The 24,120-nt window shown below is 35.7% G+C and overlaps 1 protein-coding gene across 1 annotated transcript in view; it reads right to left on the bottom strand.

Annotated features, from left to right (window-relative positions):
• CNBD1 (cyclic nucleotide binding domain containing 1) overlaps positions 1 to 24,120 on the bottom strand; it is a 506,061-nt gene that overhangs the window by 142,829 nt on the left and 339,112 nt on the right. Inside the window, exons 7-8 of the mRNA XM_070075280.2 lie at positions 10,887 to 11,012; positions 9,044 to 9,176 (exon numbers count right to left, since the gene is read on the bottom strand). Coding sequence (XP_069931381.2) covers positions 9,044 to 9,176; positions 10,887 to 11,012 — 259 coding nt within the window. The remainder of the gene's footprint in view (positions 1 to 9,043; positions 9,177 to 10,886; positions 11,013 to 24,120) is intronic.

Genomic DNA, 24,120 nt, shown 5'->3' with positions numbered 1-24,120 from the left:
CTTCTCCTCTTTACAGCTATTCTTAAATATTTGAGAAATAGCACGAACAAATAAGGGACAAAGCTACTTCTGGAGAACAACTGCTTAAGCACATAAACGAAATTGTTCTGTGTAAAATGCCTGAATAACCATCATTACATTATTCAGACAAACGCCATTTGTTCTTGGGTAGCAACCAAAATTTGATTTATATTTTATATTCTATGACAAATATTGTCTCCAGATAAGTTCCACCAATATTTTCTAAAATAACATTTGTCAAACAAATATAAGTGGATTAATATTCATATGGTATGGGCAGAAAGCTGCAAACCCTCTCAAGTTCTATATTACTTTGCCCTTTCTAAAATAACAGGTACATGGCATTTTAATGCAATGTCTTGCCCAGCTTTGTGGGTGAAGAATAGTGTGCTGTTAAAATAAAAACCAGAAAATAGAAATACTCTCACAAACATGGTCAAAAATTCAATAATAAACATAATTCAAAGCATAAAATGTATGCTATTTGAGATGTTTAGGTAGAACAACTACAGCAGCTAATTCTTAAATTATGCAAAAACCTAATCTATCTATGAAGAAATACTGAACTCATAGCTGCTGCTATCTAAAAATTCTTGCTGAGATTTCAAAATCTATGGACAAAAAGATTTAAACATATCTAGACATGGCTACTCTCTACTGACCCAAGATTTGTTTTGTTTCAACAAAAGACTTTTAGGGAGTATTATTATCTGTAACTTTTGAATTTTCTAAAATATTAGAGTTAATAACACTTTCATTAAAATTTTAAAGTTTATGAAATCATGGAAAATTAATTACCCATATGGCCTTCATTTACATTTAAAAATGGAAAACAGAAAATAAGATTCTTATAGTCAGGGAAAGATGATCACCCTAGCAGAATGTCATTTTTCTCACTTCATATGCAATTGAAATATCAACCATATTTCACAGGATTGGAAGTATGCTCATTTTTGTCATTAACTCATAACTTTAAATGCATTGAATAAACATTAGTTTGGAATTGAGGACATAAAGTAGTGCTACTGACATAAACTCAGGAGTGGCGAGATCCAAAAAGATAAACCTAATCATGTGGATAACACGAGGCTACTGTCCCCAGGAAACAGAGAAGACTGTACATGTAACCCACACACACTAGTGAAAAACAGTTTAAACGAAAGCACTGCCACCTTAGAGTAAGGCACCACTTTGTTATTTTTATCTCAAAACACTGACGTGGTGCACTGACGTAGCAGAAAGTGGCGAGTGACTGCCTTTGGAAAATTAGGGATCACTTTTAGATATTGTCAGTTGAGGGGATAATGTTTTTTCATGCATTTGGTTTGTTTAAAATGCAAGAACACAAAATTATGTCATGTTAGCTTAGAAGCAGAAAGAAATGAGACTTCACTTGCAAATATCAAGAGTGAGAATGACAAAGGTAAATTACATGAATAGGAATTTATTATTGTGATGACAAAGGGACAATGGTCATTTGCGGAACTAGACAAAAGTAGGGGAAAGTGTTCTATGAAGAGCGTCTTAAGTTTCTTGAGTTGCTATTGAAGAGTTTTATTTGATCATGTAGAATTTGAACAGATGAGTGTTCTATAAAAAGGTATTTAATTGTACCCTATCTGCTTCCAAGGGATTTGAATAAAATGAATGCTTTATTTATTTTAATTTAATTACTTTCTAGTAGCTGGAAATTAGTTAAGTCAGCTGTTACATATATGTATACACACACACACATACACACACATATATTTCATTATTTACTGTTTTACTTTATCTTACTATTAACAAAATTAGAGGGCTAAATTCTTAATAAGAAATTAGACTACATACATTCTACAAAGCATATCTGCATGTATTCTAAGCATTAGAACATAGCTTTGTCCAATTGCAAGATCAATTGGAAATAAAATCAAAGGTTTCATAGTGCAAATATGTATTTGTTCCCCTACAGCTGCAATGAAACATTGCCACAACTAAGTCACTTAAAAAAATAAGAAATTTATTCTTGCACAGTTCTGGAGGCCAGATATCTGAAATCAACTTTCCAACAAGGCCATATTCCGCAGAGTGGCTCACTACCTAATGGTGAGGACCCATTCCTCTCCTTTTCTAGCTTCTGGCGGCTGCTGGCATGCCCTGGTACTGCTTCCCTTCTCTACTATTACAACCTTCTCTTCTGTGTATATACCCCCCTCAAATCTCCTTATGTCTTTCTTACAAGGATACATGTGATGGCATAAAGGGCCCATCTGGACAATTGTGGACAAGCTCCTCCCCTCAGAATCCTTACATATTGGGTGACTATTTGGGACAGAAGTTAAGATGCCATTTCGAATATCCATATCCCCTATTGAGGTATCTAGATTCAAGTCCTGGTTTCACTTGCCACTTCAGCTACCTGCTAATGTGCACCTTGCAGGCATCAGGTGATGGCTCAAGTACTTGGTTTGCTGCCACCCACATGAGAAACCCAGTTGTGACCCAAGATCTTGGCTTCAACCTAGCCCAACAAAGGTTCTTGCAGATATTTGGAAAGTATACCAGCAAATGGAAGGTCTATCTTCTCCTTTCTCTCTGACTAAAAATAAAATAAGTAAAATAAAATAATGAAATAATAAAATAATAAAAAAAAAATAAAATAGAAGTTGGAGCTGTGGTGTAGTAGATTAAGCCTCCTTCTGCAGTGCCAGCATCCCATTTGGGTTCCAGTTCAAATCCTGGCTGCTCCACTCTGATCCAGCTCCCTGCTAATGGCCTGGGAAAGCAGTGGAAGGCAGCCCAAGTGCTTGGGCCCCTGCACCCACATGGGAGACCTCAAAAAGTTCCTGGCTCCTGGCTTCAGATCTTCCCAGCTCCCTTCATTGCAGCTGTTTGGAGAGTGAACTCTCTATCTTTCACCTCCTCTCTCTTTAACTCTGCCTCTCAAATAAGTAAACTTTATAAAAAAAACTTTTAAAAAATAAATAAAATAGAAAAAGTATCCTGTTAACACACCTTAGTCTTATAAAACAATATTCTCCCTTTTGACATTCATATGAATATTCATAGAATATAGGATTACATAATCTATCTTTGGAAGTCCTTTTTCAGCCTTTCACAATAATAAAAGCAGTAGTAAAATCACACCACCATATTTTATCCATCATGCTGTTCAAATGGATACAAGTTTTCAAGTGTGAGTTTTACGTCGACTGAATAAGAATGTTCCCAGATGGATTTTCTAAATCAACAAACCTGTGTAGGTTTTATTAGCAATGTATTTCACTTACTAATGATTTTCAGATTTTTGCAACCATACTTTAATAAGTGTGAGACTTAGTTTTAAAAAATTTCATTAACAGTTATCCAGATCTATATATTATAGATTAGGGGAAAATAATTATGAAGCAAACAAAATTTCAAATGCAAATTTTAACAAAACATTATATTCTAATGATAATTCTAGATATAATATTTCTGAATAAATTATTAAAGCTTCTACAATGAGATGTTACTTTCATAGAGTTAATGAAATTATTAATTTTTATACAGTCATACATTTCTGTTATTAGTTATCACTGTATGAAAAAGGTATATGATCAAGCCAGGAGGACACATTAGAAAATGAACTTCATAGAAAAAAATGAAAGCTTCTTGAATTGTAAAAATATTATAACAGGAATATCAATGTGGAATTATTAGATTATGGCTAAATGTCCTGCAAAATATCATTTACTTGGTATAGTAGTAAAAATATACATATCCTTAATTATCAACATTTCCATGAATTAGAGGTATAATTTAAGGATGAAGCCAAAAAGAAATATAAGCAGGTCTTCGAGCAACCATGGAGCATTTACAGACGACAACTAGTGCTTGAATTTTAATGACTAAAGAAAGAGTACAAGGAAAATATTGTGCTTTTCTAAATTAGGGAACAAGAAAAAATGCATTTCATATTCCAGAAATCTCAATGAAAATGTAAATTGTGAATTTCTATCTTTAGGCAAAGTTCTATGGAGAAAGCTATCTTCAGGATCTGGGGGAAAAATAATATTGAAAAGCAATTCTCCAGTTAACTTTTAAAATTTTTTATTAATAAAAGAGAATAGATTTCATGTATTTCATAGACACAGTTCTAAGGAGACGAACGTACTTCCCTTCCTTTGTCCCTTAGTCCTCCCTCCACCTTCCTTTATTTTTAATTTTTCCAAAAGCAGAATTTCAATTTACTTTATAATCACAGGCTTAATGCACTACTTACTAAAATGTTCAACAAGTTAAAGAGCACTTTCCAACAGGAGTATAGACGAGCACTAAAAACAAGAATCAATCTACACTCACAATATTCTTTGGGGTTGTAGGTGGTCTGTAGGTAAATATCTCTGGGAAATACTAGTAAAAGTCCGTTCTATCTCTGCAGGTGGTGGTGAGTGATAGCACTGCTTCATTTAAACCTATAATTGCTTGGCAGAAGTGTGGAGGCTGATATCCACACACACATCTGTGCAGTTCTAAAACATCAAAACATCTCCTATATATGTAGACCGCCAGCCCATGGTGTTATGGAATACTGGAAATGTATTTGGAAATATTTACTGTGCATAATAGCCCTGAAGAATTAAAATGCTTCTCACATTAACTTATTTCCACTGTTAGTGTCACCCTCACCTTTTATCTCTGCCTCTACACTACCAAAAGAGACTTGTAACTGTTGTGGTTTTCTACTAACATTCTTCTTTCAGCCATCATTCATATTGCATTGCCTGATTCATTCTAGAATTTTACCTTTTCAGAGCTATTCTGTTATTCAAAAATTTTAATGAGGTCACGTTACGTACAGCATCATGCCGAAGCATATGGATATAGCATTTAAAATGCTCCATACTCTCTTTACAGTTTTGATTGAGCTCCCGGTGCACACAGGTAGGCACCTGACTTGAGTTGGGCTGTTTGATCAGCTGTCCTGAATTGAGACTTGCAAACCATTCAGGGGTACATCAAATAGTCTATGAAAATTTTGAATTGAAAAATAAGTTTGGGGTGAGTTTTTGGTACAGTGGTAAGGATAGTGCTTGGAACACTAACATCCTGTATCTGGGTGTCTGGGTTTGAGTCTCAGGTCCAGAGCCTGATTCTACCTTCTGATAATGCACACTCTAGAGGCAGCAGGTGATGCTCAAGTACTTGGGGCCCTGCAACCCACATGGGAGACCCAGACTGAGTTTCAGACTCCTGCCCTTAACCTGGTTAAAGCCTGGCTGTTGCAGGCATGTGGAAATGAGTCAGAGAATGGAAGATCTCTCTGTGCTTCTTTCTGTGTGTGTGTGTGTGTGTTGCAGATAAACAAAAATAAATACAAAAAATTTGTACGAATGTTTATTTTGATGCAAAATTTTGTAATTTATATATAGTTTTTCAAATAATGCATTTTCAGTAACTTTTGTAATATACTTACATTTGCTCTTTTTTGTATTTTTAATATAAAATTATATAAAATATTAATAAGGTGTTATTGCACTTATAACAAATATAGTTGTAATATGTATAACAATAAGAGTACATAAGAGAGGCAAAGGATAGAACTATACAAGTTTAATATTTCTATATGCAAATGAAATTAAAATGGTAGAAATTTGAAGTCAGTTCTACTAAGTAGAGATGTATACAAAAAGCTGTAGAGCAACCATTAAAGAAACAACAAATATAGTAAAAATAAAGAAAGGAACATGTTATATAGAAAATATTGACAAGATATCAGTAAGAGAGAAATGGAGGGAAAAAGACATTAAAATGACAGTTGAGGTTCTGGTATGACCAAGGATGTCTCTTGGGACAAAAAGTTTTGATTACCTATGAAGTACAAAGACATGACAGACACTGCTATGCAAAGATGTTGGGATTTAGAGTCCATAACTTCAGACTTCCTCTAGGGAGGTTTCCAAAACATAATCGATATCTAAAGTGCTACACTTTTGATGGGAGATGATTAGATATATTTTCTACTATTATCATTTGTGTCATTACTCATATTTTATAGAGTTTACCTTCCAGGTATGAATCGATTGCTGTAACTTTTTTCAATCTCCATAATTATCACACTTGCTCTATCAATTGCCAGATGAAGAATAATGAAGTTTACCAATAAAATCAAGATAACAAAATATACATAGAAAGGTAAATGTTTTTCAATTTATCATTTTTTCTTTTATACATAATGCACACAGGAAAATGATGAGGACTGAGATAAGCTGGTTGCTATTTTCCATTCAGTTGCATTTTGAAAGGCTAACACCTGGGAAGATTTTAGATGCTGTGCTGCAAACCTGACAGCCCCCAATGCAAGCAACACCGCACACAACCATTAGAGTTAGAATCCCATAGCTTCTAAAGCAAAAGTAAAAAGACTTGAGAAGTTAACAAAGAAAATAGATCCAGAAACAAGCTTTACTTACTTCATATGTTGCCAAGGATTAATCCTAAACGCTATTAAGCTTTCAAATAATTAACTAAATCCCTCTGAAACTTCATCCAATATATATTCCTAACATAAGATCAAAGCACTCATAATTATGCTTGGGAAATCACACTATTGCTCATTTTAAATCCAGATACTCTAAGTATAATTTGAATACATTCTCTATATGTTCTGCTCAATACTCAAAAATGATCTTAAGATAGAAAGTATTATACCCAATGCTTCTCTTTGATATATCAAGTTTGTCATTGCAATAAAAGAAAATCAGGTTAATTTGTCAGGACTTATTCTTCACCTACATATGTTTATTGATAAGAATCACAGTATTTCAATGCCAAAACATATTTTAATGTTCATGAGATCAAATTTCCATTCTTCCATAAAAAGGATAAATGTTATTTCTAAAACTGTGTAGGTGTAAGTACCCATAATTGTATGTTTGAGATGGAGCAGGAAAATGTAAGTTTTTGCATTATTCAATACAATCACAGATTTTCAAGCCAATAGATAGTTCAGCAAACATCACCGTCATTTTTAAGACATTTACAAAAAGAACTTGAATTCAACATCACTCTGAGAAACAATGCATGTTCTTCCAGTACCTTTTAGCTCTTTGAAATTAAATTTAAGTGTTTTGATTGATAGTTTAGATTGAGAGGCAGTTGGTTATCATTAGTAATCAAATATGGCAAAAGCACAACCCCCCATTTTCAAGTTTCACATCCTTTTACCTCTCATAATTTAAAATATATTTCTTAAGGTTTGTTTCCTACTTTTTGATCAGCTCCAAAATATTAATGTAATTATAGATTTACAAACCTTAGCTATCATTTCTTATACAAAATAGCCCTGGAAATGAGGCAAGCACCAATATTTGATATTTATGATACAAAGGGAATTCATAACATATCCAAAATATCTAATTTTAAAAAAGCTTCTAGGAAAAAAATGTGCTAAATTTTGAAATGATAAATTCCCAACTCTTAAAAGGTCAAAATCCTACTTTCTCTCCATATATAGTTTTTACCTAAAATGGCCTTTATACTTCACTAGGAAAAGTATTTCATGAATAAACATATTACTAATGTTCAATTTTATAAGCAACAGAAAAAAATATATACATACACTTGACCAAACATGATTTAAATGCTCTATATTCAAAAATAATAAATGAAATAAAAGAACTGACAGCAAAATTAGAATAAATTTAGGAAAACATTTACAATCCTTGTATCTTTGAGTATCCTTGTTTCTGGGAGCATACAAACTTTCCTCTAATGATATTTGCTTCTTTCTAATTAAAGAATCCTATGCACTGTGCAAAGCAGAACCTCATTTTCCTGGTGTATAGTGATTCTCTCAAAGAACATCTTAATGAGATCCCATAACTTCTCAGTCATGTGTTTATTATTAAAATCGTTTCAACTGAGATCCATCCATTCTTTCAGAACTTTATTCTCACACTTAATTTAGACATGTATGTCATAATTGCCTCTCTATATGCTTAGAGTAGAAGAATTTCGTTCACACATTGCCTCTTCCTTTATACTCTAGGTTCCCATCTGTCTACTGTTTCACAGGAGGAGAAATAGAGGCAAGGCTTCAATCCCCTCTTCTTTTTGAGACTTTTGTGGGGCTATAGTGGGTACCTTCTAAAAAAGACCCCAAGCGTTAACCCACCCTAATTTAGTTTCTCCTGAATTGGCACCACTTGCTAAGCTGGCTCTCAAGGATGAAAAAATTGTACAAAACGATTCAATGCCACTAACATTTCTGTGTACACAAAACCCAAGAAATCCTTACATCTTTGTCATGCTGTGTATTGAAAATGTAGGTGCATAACTGCTGCTGCATCGAGGCTTCTCTTCTCTGTACAAACTGAGCATCCCTAAATCTGAAAATCCAAAACCTGAAATGCTAAAATGTAAAATACAATGGCCACAAGTGGAAAACTCCACATCAAACTTTATCTCAGCAGTCACAGTCTAAATACATGTACACTAAGATACGGTATAAAATTACCTTCAGGCTAAATGTGCTATGCTCATATGAAACAAAAATGAGCTCATGTTTAGACTTGGATCCTTTGCTCATTGAATCTAAAATCTAGTCCCAAGCATTTTGAATAAGGGGAAATCTATAATTCTTATTTTATCTACTGATAATGTGTAGTACAAGTGCATATTAGCAAGTTTGTTGCTTACATAGTTGTACAACAGAACAGGAGGAGGATGGCTATTAAGTCCAGGTGTATGTCTCCCTTTCCAGTTTGTCTCTTATTGTGACTGTCAGAGTGGGGAAGAAAGGTGAGATATGGGGTCCATGGAGAGACATGAAAGCAAGGATGGTTCTGAGACCACTCTTCCAACAGTACAGTATTATTTTTAATTAAAAAAAAAAAACAGAAAATAATCCAAATATACAATCTGTAGATTATCTTTAAATAAGTTATAGAATTCCCAATGAATAAATACTATATGAAAATGTTAAAAACTATAAGGAATTACAAATTGTATTAACATCATATTATGTAAATAAGATGATCTAAAATTGCATTAAACTCACCATGACCTGGAGGAAATTTTTTCCATTTGATGAGTGCAACGAGTTCATTTATGGATAAAGTAGGCCACTCTTCATAATATGGACACTTATGGATTAATTTAAACTTTTGTACATTTTCATGTTTTATCATTTCCTGAAAAATAAAACTGTTATCACATTTCTAACTCTAAGTAATTTAAAAAGATATTCAAGTATATCAAATAGACAAATGGCTAAAAAAGAAAATTGTAATTGAGAATAATATATATTGAATTTTAGAGCCTTATAGACACAGAAATTTTAATCTTCAGACCTGCTTACTAAAATTATATTTTCCTATCTTTCATAATATCTTGTCCTAATGTAAGTAACTAAAAAAATCTTGTAATAATCAAGTTTAATATCAAATATTTTTATTTTAAGTAAGTGGTACCAAGATTTGGAAAACAGACACAAACCATATTAAACATTTTTTAAAGCCAGCCACTCTGAAAAATAGAACAAACTGACATGAGGGATTTGCAATGAAACTGAATTCCAAGAAAGTCATCTCTACCACTGATACTGAGACCAACGTATCAAAAGAAATCTCCACAATTAGAACTAATAGTAAGAAGTGGGTGCCTTCCCATCTCCATCCAACATGTGCACGCATATGTGGCTTACACAGAATTGCAAGACCTTTACAAGGGAGACCCTCGTGGGAGACCTGGATATAGTTCCTGCATCCTAGCCTCAGCCTGACCCAGCCCTGGCTGTTTTGGCTGTTTGGGGACTGAACCAAAAAACAGAAGATTGATCTGTCTGTTTCTCACTTTCTCTCTTTCTCCCTCCTGTCCTCTATCCCTCCCTCTTCCTTCCATTCCTCCATCTCTCCATCCTTCTTTCTCAGTCATCCTACCTCCCCAATAAGTAAATAAATATTTTAAAAAATAGAAAAGCTGAAACAAAAGAGCCATAGAATCTCTCAGTCCTATCATTCATACAAATTTCCTCTGACAACTAAGGAAGGAGAACTAGCAGAGAAGGAAACCTTTGGATTTGAGTAAAAGAGAATAAACTATTCAAATTTAAGTAAATTAGGTATAATCACCTATTCTTGCAGCTATGAATTTTGATGAAAGAGCATGCCAATCATTTCAAAGCAAATGGTCTCCTCTGAGGTAAGCTACAGATTTGGACAGCATTAGTACTTCTTTCTATGTGATTATCAAGTACTAGTAAATAAAATAGCTGATATCCAACACATATATTCTTAATAAATGAATTAATTAATGTGTTTGAAATTTATAAAAACAAAAGATACTCAAAAATACACCTAAAACATATTTATAGAGATTTTTTTTTTGACAGGCAGAGTTAGACAGTGAGAGAGAGAGACAGAGAGAAAGGCCTTCCTTCCATTGGTTCACCCCCCAAATGGCCGCTACAGCAGGTGCGCTGCGCTGATCCAAAGACAGGAGCCAGGTGCTTCCTCCTGGTCTCCCATGCGGGTGCAGGGCCCAAGCACTTGGGCCATCCTCCACTGCCCTCCTGGGCCACAGCAGAGAGCTGGACTGGAAGAGGAGCAACCAGGACTAGTACCCAGTGCCCTGACTGAGACTAGAACCTGGGGTGCTGCTGTTGCAGGTGGAGGATTAGCCTAGTAAGCTGCCGTGCCGGCCTATTTATAGAGATGTTTGTTTCCACTTCAGTTTTCCACTCCCAGTAGACACAGGTGAAATCAAAGCCACATAACTGTGGTTTACAGGTAAATTCAAATTTAAGACACAAGAAAAATATGGGCATTGTGTTATAGACAGGAAGAACCAAGCATGAATTTATGCACATGGAGTGTGAATATATAGGTTAGGTGTAGTCATACCAATTTTAACTTTGCATACTCCTTTGCAGGGATTTTCAGAATTTCACACTCCTCTTCTGTCACCACTGAGAAAGATTGTGGTTCTAATTCAGTCTCCAGGGACCCAAAGGTACTCCATTGTCCAAGCTGTAAAAAGCAAAGGCAACTAAAGCTTCATTACCACTCATTACTGTAAAAATACCTGTGAGAGTGGCAGTAACTAAGTGAGTCTACAATAGGAATTGAAATTCAAACCCCAACTGTATGAAGGAAGGCCACTGGTAGCAATGAGTGATAACAAAAGTGAGGGTAGTGTTAGTGCATATATATCTTTTACCAATATACATATTCTAAGAGGGACCCTAATTTAATATGTGAAAGATAAATCTTAACCACGGAAAATATTCCCCTAGAATACATATGGTAAGTTATAAGGATTTAAGGAGACACTAGCTGCGTAGAGGATTTGCATTCGTGTTTGCCTTGGACAAACTGGAGAGCATGTGAAGACTGTGTTGTATGAGAGGCATACAAAGCCACCCGAGCTATCTAAGGAAAGTTCCACGTCAGTGTGACTATCCAAGGTAATATGTGAGGACTTCCACTCTTCTACTTTAAATCCATACAAAGACTGATCATTTTTTTCTTAACAAAATGTACAACTAGATTTGAATATGCAAGTGAAGATGGAAAAAAGAAACTTAAAATATCAGTCAGTACTGAAGTCAGAGTGGTCCAGGTCTAGCCAGCTGCGCTTGTCATACATGTGGGACAGACAACACTCGGGATCGCTTACAGCAGGGAACTGGTATTCAGTCCTCTTGAGTCAGGTGTAGGAACATGGGGTATCGTCCTACATGTGGAAGAGAAGCAAGAAAAACTACCTGCCAACTAAAAAGCCACATGTAGGCCTTCCTTCCAGCTGTAGAAGTAGGCAGAATATCACAAAATTGGGAGTGCATATTTACAATTTGTATGGATACACTGACCCATACAATAAGAATCAAATCTAGAAAATTATGGTAAAGACAAGTAAACAACTTGAAAAGCCACTGCATCCAAAAAGGTATAAACTTTGGCTATACACACACACACACACACACACACACACACATATATATATATATATATTCAGGGGGAAAAGAATTCCTATTAGAAAACAATACCTGATGATGACAAAAATCACAATTAAAAAATTAGAAGATACAAAATTCATGTTCAAATAAAAAGTAGGAGAAAATGAACAGTATAAAACAAGCTATATACTATATACATTTAAAATATTTAGAGTATAAAATCAGAGTATAACATGATGGAAACAAAAGAAGCATTTTTGAAAAAGAACAAAATTAAACTTCTATAATAAAGTAAAAGCTACTGAAATAAAAATTTATTGGACACTGATTTGTACATTAGAAACTAACTAAAGATTTCATGACATAGATAAAACATGAAAATTATCCAGTACACAATATATACAATATATAATAAAGAAGGAATGAAAACAAAAAGGAATTTTAGTAAATGTGGAAAGACAGACAAATGATTTCCAGAAAACACCAGAAAAATGGAAGAAAGATGGTATGAAATAAAAATGGAAGCATGTTTTCCAAAATTGAGGGAAGAGGTGAGTTTTCCAATTGAGGAGGCCCAAAGAATAATGTTTGCATTTTATATTCCAGCTCAAGATATGGTATACTCCTTTATTCTTTCTTTTCAGATTCACCCAGCACTGTATTATTTGCTATCGATAACTTCAATGAAGTGTTTTTTACATGTTTTCTTCCAACTTTTCTAATTGTTTTAACATGTGAGTCTGAATTCCTTATAAGCCATTATGAAAATATAAATTTTTGTACAGTATTTCTTAATTCAGGTTACAAATTAATACTGTAGAAATTTAAAAAGAGATGTCGTGAGAAATATTTGCTATAGTAGGGTAAATATGTAAAATGTCAAATAAACACCTATAGCTTATATGAAGAGAAAAAAAAGCACAAATTATTCTAGAAAAGGGACAAATATATTTAAACCAATCAACAGTTTGCAGAAGAGAAAAGCATAATAACTACACACAAAGAATAGGAGGCAATGCTGTGGTGCAGCGGGTTAACACCCTGGCCTGAAGTGCCGGCATTCTCTATGGGCACTGGTTCTAGTCCTGGCTGCTCCATTTCCAATCCAGCAATCTGCCATGGCCTGGGAAAGCAGTGGAAGATGGCCCAAGTCCTTGGGCCCCTGCACCCACGTGTGAAACCCAGAGGTGGCTCCTGGCTCATGGCTTCAGATGAGTGCAGCTTTGGCCATTGCAGCCAACTGGGGAGTGAACCATCGGATTGAAGACTTCTCTCTCTCTCTCTCTCTCTCTCTCTCTCTGCCTCTCCTCTATCTGTGTAGCGCTTTCAAATAAATAATAAATAAATATCTTAAAAAAGAATAATTTTCAACCTCACCGGTCTATTTAAAAGATATGTTAAGGGACTTAAAGGGAGACTTAGATTCCAATGCAATAGTACTGGGGGACTTCAATACTCCACTCTCAGAAATAGACAGATCATCTGGACAGAAGATCAACAAGGAAACAGCAGATTTAATCAACACTATTGCCCAAATGGATCTAACAGATATCTACAGAACTTTCAATCCTACAGCTAAAAACTTTACATTCATGTGATACACCACATTAACAGACTGCAGAAGAAAAACCATATGATTCTCTCAATAGATGCCGAGAAAGCATTTGATAAAATACAACACCCGTTCATGATGAAAACTCTAAGCAAACTGGGTTTGGAAGGAACATTCCTCAATACAATCAAAGCAATCTATGAAAAACCCACAGCCAACATCCTATTGAATGGGGAAAAGTTGGAAGCATTTCCACTGAGATCTGGGACCAGACAGGGATGTCCACTCTCACCACTGCTATTCAATATAGTTCTGGAGGTTCTAGCCAGAGCTATTAGGCAAGAAAAAGAAATTAAAGGGATACAAATTGGGAAGGAAGAACTCAAACTATCCCTCTTTGCAGATGACATGATTCTTTATTTAGGGGACCCAAAGAACTCTACCAAGAGACTATTGGAACTCATAGAAGAGTTTGGCAAAGTAGCAGGATATAAAATCAATGCACAAAATCAACAGCCTTTGTATACACAGACAATGCCATGGCTGAGGAAGAACTTCTAAGATCAATCCCATTCACAATAGCTACAAAAACAATCAAATACCTTGGAATAAACTTAACCAAGGATGTTAAAGATCTCTACGATGAAAATTACAAAACCTTAAAGAAAGAAATAGAAGAGGATACCAAGAAATGGAAAAATCTTCCATGCTCATGGATTGGAAGAATCAATATCATCAAAATGTCCATTCTCCCAAAAGCAATTTATAGATTCAATGCAATACCAATCAAGATACCGAAGACCTTCTTCTCAGATCTGGAAAAATTGGTGCTGAAATTTATATGGAGGCACAAGAGACCTCAAATAGCTAAAGCAATCTTGTACAACAAAAACAAAGCCGGAGGCATCACAATACCAGATTTCAGGACATACTACAGGGCAGTTGTAATCAAAACAGCATGGTACTGGTACAGAAACAGATGGATAGACCAATGGAACAGAATTGAAATACCAGAAATCAACCCAAACATCTACAGCCAACTTATATTTGATCAAGGATCTAAAACTAATTCCTTGAGCAAGGACAGTCTATTCAATAAATGGTGCTGGGAAAATTGGATTTCCACGTGCAGAATCATGAAGCAAGACCCCTACCTTACACCTTACACAAAAATCCACTCAACATGGATTAAAGACCTAAATCTACGACCTGACACCATCAAGTTACTAGAGAACATTGGAGAAACCCTTCAAGATATTGGCACAGGCAAAGAGTTTCTGGAAAAGACCCGGGAGGCACAGGCAGTCAAAGCCAAAATTAACTATTGGGATTGCATCAAATTGAGAAGTTTCTGTACTGCAAAAGAAACAGTCAGGAGAGTGAAGAGACAACCGACAGAATGGGAAAAAATATTTGCAAACTATGCAACAGATAAAGGGTTAATAACCAGAATCTACAAAGAGATCAAGAAACTCCACAAAAACAAAACCAACAACCCACTTAAGAGATGGGCCAAGGACCTCAATAGACATTTTTCAAAAGAGGAAATCCAAATGGCCAACAGGCACATGAAAAAATGTTCAAGGTCATTAGCAATCAGAGAAATGCAAATCAAAACCACAATGAGGTTCCACCTCACCCCGGTTAGAATGGCTCACATTCAGAAATCTACCAACAACAGATGCTGGCAAGGATGTGGGGAAAAAGGGACACTAACCCACTGTTGGTGGGAATGCAAACTGGTCAAGCCACTATGGAAGTCAGTCTGGAGATTCCTCAGAAACCTGAAGATAACCCTACCATTCGACCCAGCCATCCCACTCCTTGGAATTTACCCAAAGGAATTTAAATTGGCAAACAAAAAAGCGGTCTGCAGCCTAATGTTTATTGCAGCACAATTCACAATAGCTAAGACCTGGAACCAACCTAAATGCCCATCAACGGTAGACTGGATAAAGAAATTATGGGATATGTACTCTTTAGAATACTATACCGCAGTAAGAAACAACGAAATCCAGTCATTTGCAACAAAATGGAGGAATCTGGAACACATCATGCTGAGTGAAATAAGCCAGTCCCAAAGGGACAAATACCATATGTTCTCCCTGATCGGTGACAACTGACTGAACACCAAAAAGGAAACCTGTTGAAGTGGAATGGACACTATGGGAAACGGTGACTTGATCAGCATAGCACTGACTGTTAATGAACAACTTAATACATTATCCCTCTTAGTAGTTTTTTTGTCTGTTCTACTTAATATGACTGGTTTAATTCTGTAATTAATACACAGTTATTCTTAAGTGTTGAAATTTAACTGAAATGTGATCCCTGTTAAACATAAGAGTAGGAATAAGAGAGGGAAGAGATATATAATTTGGGACATGCTCAAGCTGACTTGCCCCAAATGGTAGAGTTAGAAACATACCAGGGGACTCCAATTTAATCCCATCAAGGTGGCATGTACCAATGCCATCTCACTAGTCCAAGTGATCAATTTCAGTTCGCAATTGATCATAATGAAAGGACTAAGAGTCAAAGGGAGCACATAAGCAAGTCTAGTACCTGCTAACACTAACCGATAGAATAAATAAAGGGGAGAGTGATCCAACGTGGGAAGTGAGATACTCAGCAGACTCATAGAATGGCAGATGCCCTAAATAGCACTCTGGCCTCAGAATCAGCCCTAAAGGCATTCAGATCTGGCTGAAAAGCCCATGAGAGTATTTCAGGCATGGAAAGCCAAGACACTCTGGCAAAAGATCTCTGTGAGTGAGATCTCAGTGGAAAGAACAGGTCTTCAAAGCAGGAGGTACCTTTCTCTGAAGGGAGGAGAGAACCTCCACTTTGACTATGACCTTGTCTAAACAAGATAAGAGTCGGAGAACCCAAGGGGCTTCCATAGCCTTGGAAACTCATGACTGGTGCATAGGGAGATTACTGATGCCATAGACAGGAGTGTCAATTGGTAAAGTCAACAACAGGAGTCACTGTGCACTTACTCCTCATGTAGGATCTCTGTCCTTAATGTGCTGTGCATTGAGATTTAATGCTATAACGAGTACTCAAATAATATATTTCACTTCGTGTTTCTATGGGGGTGCAAACTGTTGAAATCTTTACTTAATGCATACTAAACTGATCCTCTAAAAAAAAAAAAAAAAAAAAAAAAAGAAAAGAAACTATCAACTCCCAACTTGACTCTCACTGGGATTAAACATGACAATAGGTCTGATCTGATTTCATCATCATTAAAAAAAAATCATCTATTATTTTTCACTTTATGTTTCTGTGTGGGAGCAAACTGTTGAAATCCTTACTTAATGTATACTAAGCTGATCTTCTGTATATTAAGATAATCGAAAATGAATCTTGATGTGAATGGAAGGGGAGAGGGAGTGGGAAAGGGGAGGGTTGTGGGTGGGAGGGACGGTATGGGGGGGAAGCCATAGTAATCCATTATTCGTACTTTGGAAACATATATTCATTAAATAAAAGTTAAAAAAAAAAAAAGAAACCACCAAAAAAAAAAAATAAAAATAAAAACTTTACATTCTTCTCAGCAGTGCATGGAACCTTCTCTAGGATTGATCGCATACTAGGCCATAAAGCAAGTCTCAGCAAATTTAAAAGAATTAGAATCATACCATGCAGCTTCTCAGACCACAGCAGAATGAAGCTGGAAATTAGCAACTCAGGAAACCCTAGAAAGTATGCAAACACATGGAGACTGAACAACATGCTCCTGAATGAACACTGGGTCATTCAAGAAATCAAAAGAGAAATCAGAAACTTTCTGGAAGTAAATGAGGATAACAACACAACACATCAAAACTTATGGGATACGGCAAAAGCAGTATTGAGAGGCAAGTTAATAGCAAGAGGTGCCTATATCAAGAAATTGGAAAGGTACCAAATAAATGAGCTTTCAGCCCATTTCAAGACCTAGAAAAACTGCAGCAAACCAAACCCAAATCTAGAAGGAGAAGAGAAATAATTAAAATCACAGAAGAAATTAACAGGATTGAATCCAAAAAAAAAAAAAAAAAAAACATTACAAAAAATAAGCCAAGCGAAGAACTGGTTTTTTGAAAAAATAAACAAAATTGACACCCCATTGGCCCAACTAACTAAAAAAAAAGAAGAGAAAAGACCCAAATCAATAAAATCAGAGATGAAAAAGGAAACGTAACAACAGACACCACAGAAATAAAAAGAATCATCAGAAATTACTACAAGGACTTGTATGCCAGCAAACAGGAAAATCCATCAGAAATGGATAGATTCCTGGACACATGCAATCTACCTAAATTGAACCATGAAGACACAGAAAACCTAAATAGACCCATAACTGAGACAGAAATTGAAACAGTAATAAAGGCCCTCCCAACAAAGAAAAGCCCAGGACCAGATGGATTCACTGCTGAATTCTACCAGACATTTAAAGAAGAACTAATTCCATTTCTTCTCAAACTATTCAGAACAATCGAAGAAGAGGGAATCCTCCCAAATTCTTTCTATGAAGCCAGCATCACCTTAATCCCTAAGCCAGAGAAAGATGCAGCACTGAAAGAAAATTATAGACCAATATCCCTGATGAACATAGATGCAAAAATCCTCAATAAAATTCTCGCCAATAGAATACAACAACACATCAGGAAAATCATCCACCCAGACCAAGTGGGATTTATCCCTAGTATGCAGGGATGGTTCAACATTTGCAAATCAATCAATGTGATTTACCACATTAACAGACTGCAAAAGAAAAACCATATGATTATCTCAATAGATGCAGAGAAAGCATTTGATAAAGTTCAACACCCTTTCATGATGAAAACTCTAAGCAAATTGGGTATAGAAGGAACATTCCTCAATATAATCAAAGCAATTTATGAAAAACCCACAGCCAGCATCCTATTGAATGGGGAAAAGTTGGAAGCATTTCCACTGAGATCTGGTACCAGACAGGTATGCCCACTCTCATCACTGCTATTTAACATAGTTCTGGAAGTTTTAGCCAGAGCCATCAGACAAGAAAAAGAAATTAAAGGAATACAAATTGAGAAGGAAGAAGTCAAACTATCCCTCTTTGCAGACGATATGATTCTTTACTTAGAGGATCCAAAGAACTCTACTAGGAGACTATTGGAACTCATAGAGGAGTTTGGCAAAGTGGCAGGATATAAAATCAATGCACAAAAATCAACAGCCTTTGTATACAAAGACAATGCCACAGCTAAGAAAGAACTTCTAAGATCAATCCCATTCACAATAGCTACAAAAACAATCAAATACCTTGGAATAAACTTAACCAAGGACGTTAAAGATCTCCACGATGAGAATTACAAAATCTTAAAGAAAAAAATAGAAGAGGATACCAAAAAATGGAAAAATCTTCCATGCTCATGGATTGGAAGACTCAATATCATCAAAATGTCCATTCTCCCAAAAGCAATTTATACACTCAATGCAATCCCAATCAAGATACCAAAGACATTCTCCTCAAATCTGGAAAAAATGATGCTGAAATTCATATGGAGATACAAGAGACCTGGAATAGCTAAAGCAATTTTGTACAACAAAAACAAAGAAGGAGGCATCACAATTCCAGATTTCAGGACATACTACAGGGCAGTTGTAATCAAAACAGCATGGTACTGGTACAGAAACAGATGGGTAGACCAATGGAACAGAATTGAAACACCAGAAATGAACCCAAACATCTACAGCCAACTTATATTTGATCAAGGATCTAAAACCAATTCCTGGAGCAAGGACAGTCTATTCAATAAATGGTGCTGGGAAAACTGGATTTCCACGTGCAGAAGCATGAAGCAAGACCCCTACCTTACCCTTACACAAAAATCCACTCAACATGGATTAAAGACCTAAATCTACGACCTGACACCATCAAGTTACTAGAGAACATTGGAGAAACCCTTCAAGATATTGGCACAGGCAAAGAGTTTCTGGAAAAGACCCGGGAGGCACAGGCAGTCAAAGCCAAAATTAACTATTGGGATTGCATCAAATTGAGAAGTTTCTGTACTGCAAAAGAAACAGTCAGGAGAGTGAAGAGACAACCGACAGAATGGGAAAAAATATTTGCAAACTATGCAACAGATAAAGGGTTAATAACCAGAATCTACAAAGAGATCAAGAAACTCCACAACAGCAAAACCAACAACCCACTTAAAATATGGGCCAAGGACCTCAATAGACATTTTTCAAAACAGGAAATCCAGATGGCCAACAGACACATGAAAAAATGTTCAAGATCACTAGCAATCAGAGAAATGCAAATCAAAACCACAATGAAGTTTCACCTCACCCCGGTGAGAATGGCTCACATACAGAAACCTACCAACAACAGATGCTGGCAAGGATGTTGGGAAAAAGGGACACTAACCCACTGTTGGTGGGAATGCAAACTGGTCAAGCCACTATGGAAGTCAGTCTGGAGATTCCTCAGAAACCTGAATATAACCCTACCATTAGACCCAGCCATCCCACTCCTTGGAATTTATCCAAAGGAATTTAAATTGGCAAACAAAAAAGCGGTCTGCAGCCTAATGTTTATTGCAGCACAATTCACAATAGCTAAGACCTGGAACCAACCTAAATGCCCATCAACGGTAGACTGGATAAAGAAATTATGGGATATGTACTCTTTAGAATACTATACCGCAGTAAGAAACAACGAAATCCAGTCATTTGCAACAAAATGGAGGAATCTGGAACACATCATGCTGAGTGAAATAAGCCAGTCCCAAAGGGACAAATGTCATATGTTCTCCCTGATTGGTGACAACTGACTGAACACCAAAAAGAAAACCTGTTGAAGTGAAATCGACACTATGAGAAACAGTGACTTGATCAGCATAGCCCTGACTGTTAATGAACAACTTAATACATTATCCCTCTCAGTATTTTTTTTTGTCTGTTTTACTTAATATGACTGGTTTAATTCTGTAATTAATACACAGTTATTCTTAAGTGTTGAAATTTAACTGAAATGTGATCCCTGTTAAGCATAAGAGTGGGAATAAGAGAGGGAAGAGATGTACAATTTGGGACATGCTCAAGCCATAAACAAGAGTGTCAATTTGTTTAGTCAACAACAGGAGTCACTTTGCACTTACTCCTCATGTAGGATCTCTGTCCTTTATGTGCTGTACATTAAGATTTAATGCTATAATTAGTACTCAAACAGTATTTTTCACTTTGTGTTTCTATGTGGGTGCAAACTGTTGAAATCTTTACTTAATGTATACTAAACTGATCTTCTGTATATATAGAAAATGAAAATGAATCTTGATATGAATGGAAGGGGAGAGAGAGCAGGAAAGGGGAGAGTTGTGGGTGGGAGGGAAGTCATGGGGATGGGAAGCCACTGTAATCCATAAGCTGTACTTTGGAAATCTATATTCATTAAATAAAAGTTAACAAAAAAAGAAGAAGATCTGTTTCTGTGTGTGTGTGTGTGTGTGTTATATCTCTAGGAGTCTTATTTGACTAAATCGAATTCCAAAGAAAGATATTTGAATGATTCAGCACATTCATGTGTTTCATTTGGAAAGATTGAGTGCTTACTTCAACCAGGGGTATATTTTCAAAAATTGAACCAATTCCATTAAACAAAAGCAATTTGAGGCAAACAAAATACATTTGCTAATTTTACAAAAATTGTTGTATCACTTTGTTATAAAACTTTCTGAGAGAGGAAATTAATCTGCCTGATATGGAGAATAGAGCAATTCAATGGAAATTATCATTCCAGCCTGCTATTTAGTGAAATTTCTCTTTCATACCCAGAAGTTATAGCACAAAATACATAAATGTAAGCAGCATATATATAATAATTAAATGGAAAGAAAAAACTGAAACCTAAAAATATTCCTACATAATCTGAAATTTAGTGTCAATTAGAGAAGTATGTATGTGTCTCTTTTATGTAATCATAACTTACTAAAATTGGTGTATAAATGTCATAAAAAACCAATGGAGCATGTGTTGAATGCATACTTTATATGCTTTCATTCACAAGTGCTCAATACATGTTCATTAGCTATTGCAGTTATGAAACCAAAATTGCTTATGAATTAACATCATTTGCTATATGTTTTATTTACTTATATGCTGATGGCCCTGATGTGATTTTAATTGTATATATATAAAAGATGAACACATTTTGGTAGCTTGACATAGAATTTTTCTAATAAACCAGAACTATCACTCCTGACTTCTCATTCAAAATAGAACAGCTCGCCCACATAACTGAATTTGATGGCTCATATATCCATTTATTCTGAGTTTAATGTGGACTTATAAAGAAATTTCAGTTGAGTAAGCCCAGATATAAAGTGAAATAACTGTGTCAGCCTAATTTCAATGTGAAATGATTTAATATTTACATTTTTACTTAGTTAAAATAAGTACCTTGATTTGCATTTGACCTTTTCAATATTCACCATTACAGAGCTATAAGCTTCTTAACTACATTCTCTACTTCTGTAATTGTCCAGCCATTCTTTAACTTTTCAATATGTAAGAAGTATATAAAAATAATGACAAATGGACTTTTATTTTTATTAATATAAAGAGAACGGATTTCACGTATTTCATAGGTACAGTTGAAAGAAGGTAACCATATTTCCTTCCCTCCCTCACCCAACCCTTCTCTTTCCCTTTTTTATTCTTTTCATTACTTTTTACAAAGACATAATTTTTCCACTCTATAATCACAGGCTTAATTCACCACTAAGCATAATTCAACAAGTAAAAAGTAGGACATTCACAGTTCCATAAGATCATAAAAAAGGGTTAAAAAGAACAATTATATCCCAAGATTTCTGTTTCAGTCCTATACATTTTTTGTATTCTACATTAACTGGCACATGTCAGAGAAAACATACATTAATTATATTTTGGGTAATGGCCTATTTCACTAAGCATAATGCTCTCCAGTTGCATCCATTTTTTTGCAAAAGACAGGATTTCATTCATTTTTACAGCTGAGTAGTAGCCAATAGTTTATTTATACCACATTGTCTTTTTTTTAAGATTTGTTTATTTATTTGAAAGAGTTACACAGAGAGGGAAGGAGAGGCAGAGGGGTGGAGGGGTCTTCCATCTGCTAGTTCAATCCCCAATGACCGCAACAGGTGGAGCTGCGCCGATCTGAAGCCAAGAGCCAGGAGCTTCTACTGGGTCTCCCATGTGGGTGCAGGGGCCCAAGGATTTGGGCCATCTTCTACTGCTGTCCTAGGCCATAGCAGAGAGCTGGGTCAGAAGTGGAGCAGCCAGGACTCGAATTGGTGCCCATGTGGGATGCTGGCACTGCAGATATTGGCTTTACCTGCTATGCCACAACGCTGGCCCCACCACATTGTCTTTTTCCAATCATCAGTTGATGGACATCTGGTGGATTCCATATCTCAGCTATTGTGAATTGAGCTGCAGTAAACATGGGGGTACAGGTAACTCTTTTATGTGCTGATTTCATTTTGTTTGGGTAAATCCCAGCAGTGTGAAGTCTGGGTCATATGATAGATCTACTTTCAAATTTCTGATTAATCTCCATACTGTCTTCCATAATGGTTATACTAGTTTACATTCCTCTTGTGTGCCACTCTCTGACTGAAGGAACAATATTTTATTCCCATTCAGTTAATGTTAGTCACTATTCTAATTATCTGGATTTTTTTTTTTAACTTAGTGGGGCTGGTGCTGTGGTACAGCAGGTTAATGCCCTGGCCTGAAGTGCCATATGGATACTGGTTCTAGTCCCGACTGCTCCACTTCTGATCCAGCTCTCTGCTATGGACTGGGAAAGCAGTAGAAGATGGTCCAAGTCCTTGGGCCCCTGAACCCACATTGGAGACCCAGAAGAAGCTCCTGGCTCCTGGCTGCGGATTGGCACAGCTCCAGCCATTGTGGCCAATTGGGGAGTGAACTATCAGATGGGAGACCTCTCTCTCTCTCTCTCTGCCTTCCCTCTCTCTGTGTAACTCTTTCAAATAAATAAATAAATCTTTTCTAAAAAGCACAATTTCATATAACTCTATACAATATAGCATAGTTCTATCAACTTATTCACATTATATAGTGTTATTAATGTAAACATTAATCTCTGTTTTGCTAAGGACTAAGGTTTTTGAAAGTAAACATGATGATAGAGTCCATTCTTTTTTCATTGCTCCATGCTCAAATAATCTACTCATTCTTTTTTCATGAACTTTTGTATTTTTCTATAGTTGGCTATAAAACAATGGCAGCATCCATGTTTTTTCATTTTATATGAGTATAATGATTTCTGTAAGATATGGACCTGAGGATACAAGTTATATGGTATGTTAACACTTGGTAATCAATCTGTTTTCCAAAATGAACTTCTTAGGCTCCTACCAGCACTACAAACATGTGAAAGACTTGTTTCTGTACACTTCTCAGATTTCTGTATTGTATAATCTTCCATAGTTGCAAATTCTATGATAAGAAATGGTTATTGTACATTTTTGTTATGTATTCACACTTATTTGCAAAAGTAAAAATTATTCATTGTACGTATACTCAGTTGCTAACACGGTATGAGTATCTTTGTGCATGCCAATTCCTTATTCATAGT

The sequence above is a fragment of the Oryctolagus cuniculus genome, chromosome 6 (genome assembly GCF_051225735.1).
Source record: "Oryctolagus cuniculus isolate XC-2025 breed Fujian yellow rabbit chromosome 6, ASM5122573v1, whole genome shotgun sequence".
NCBI lineage: Eukaryota > Metazoa > Chordata > Mammalia > Lagomorpha > Leporidae > Oryctolagus > Oryctolagus cuniculus.
The sequence above is the reverse complement of the archived record's forward strand: the minus strand, read 5'-3'. Positions and strand labels throughout refer to the sequence as shown.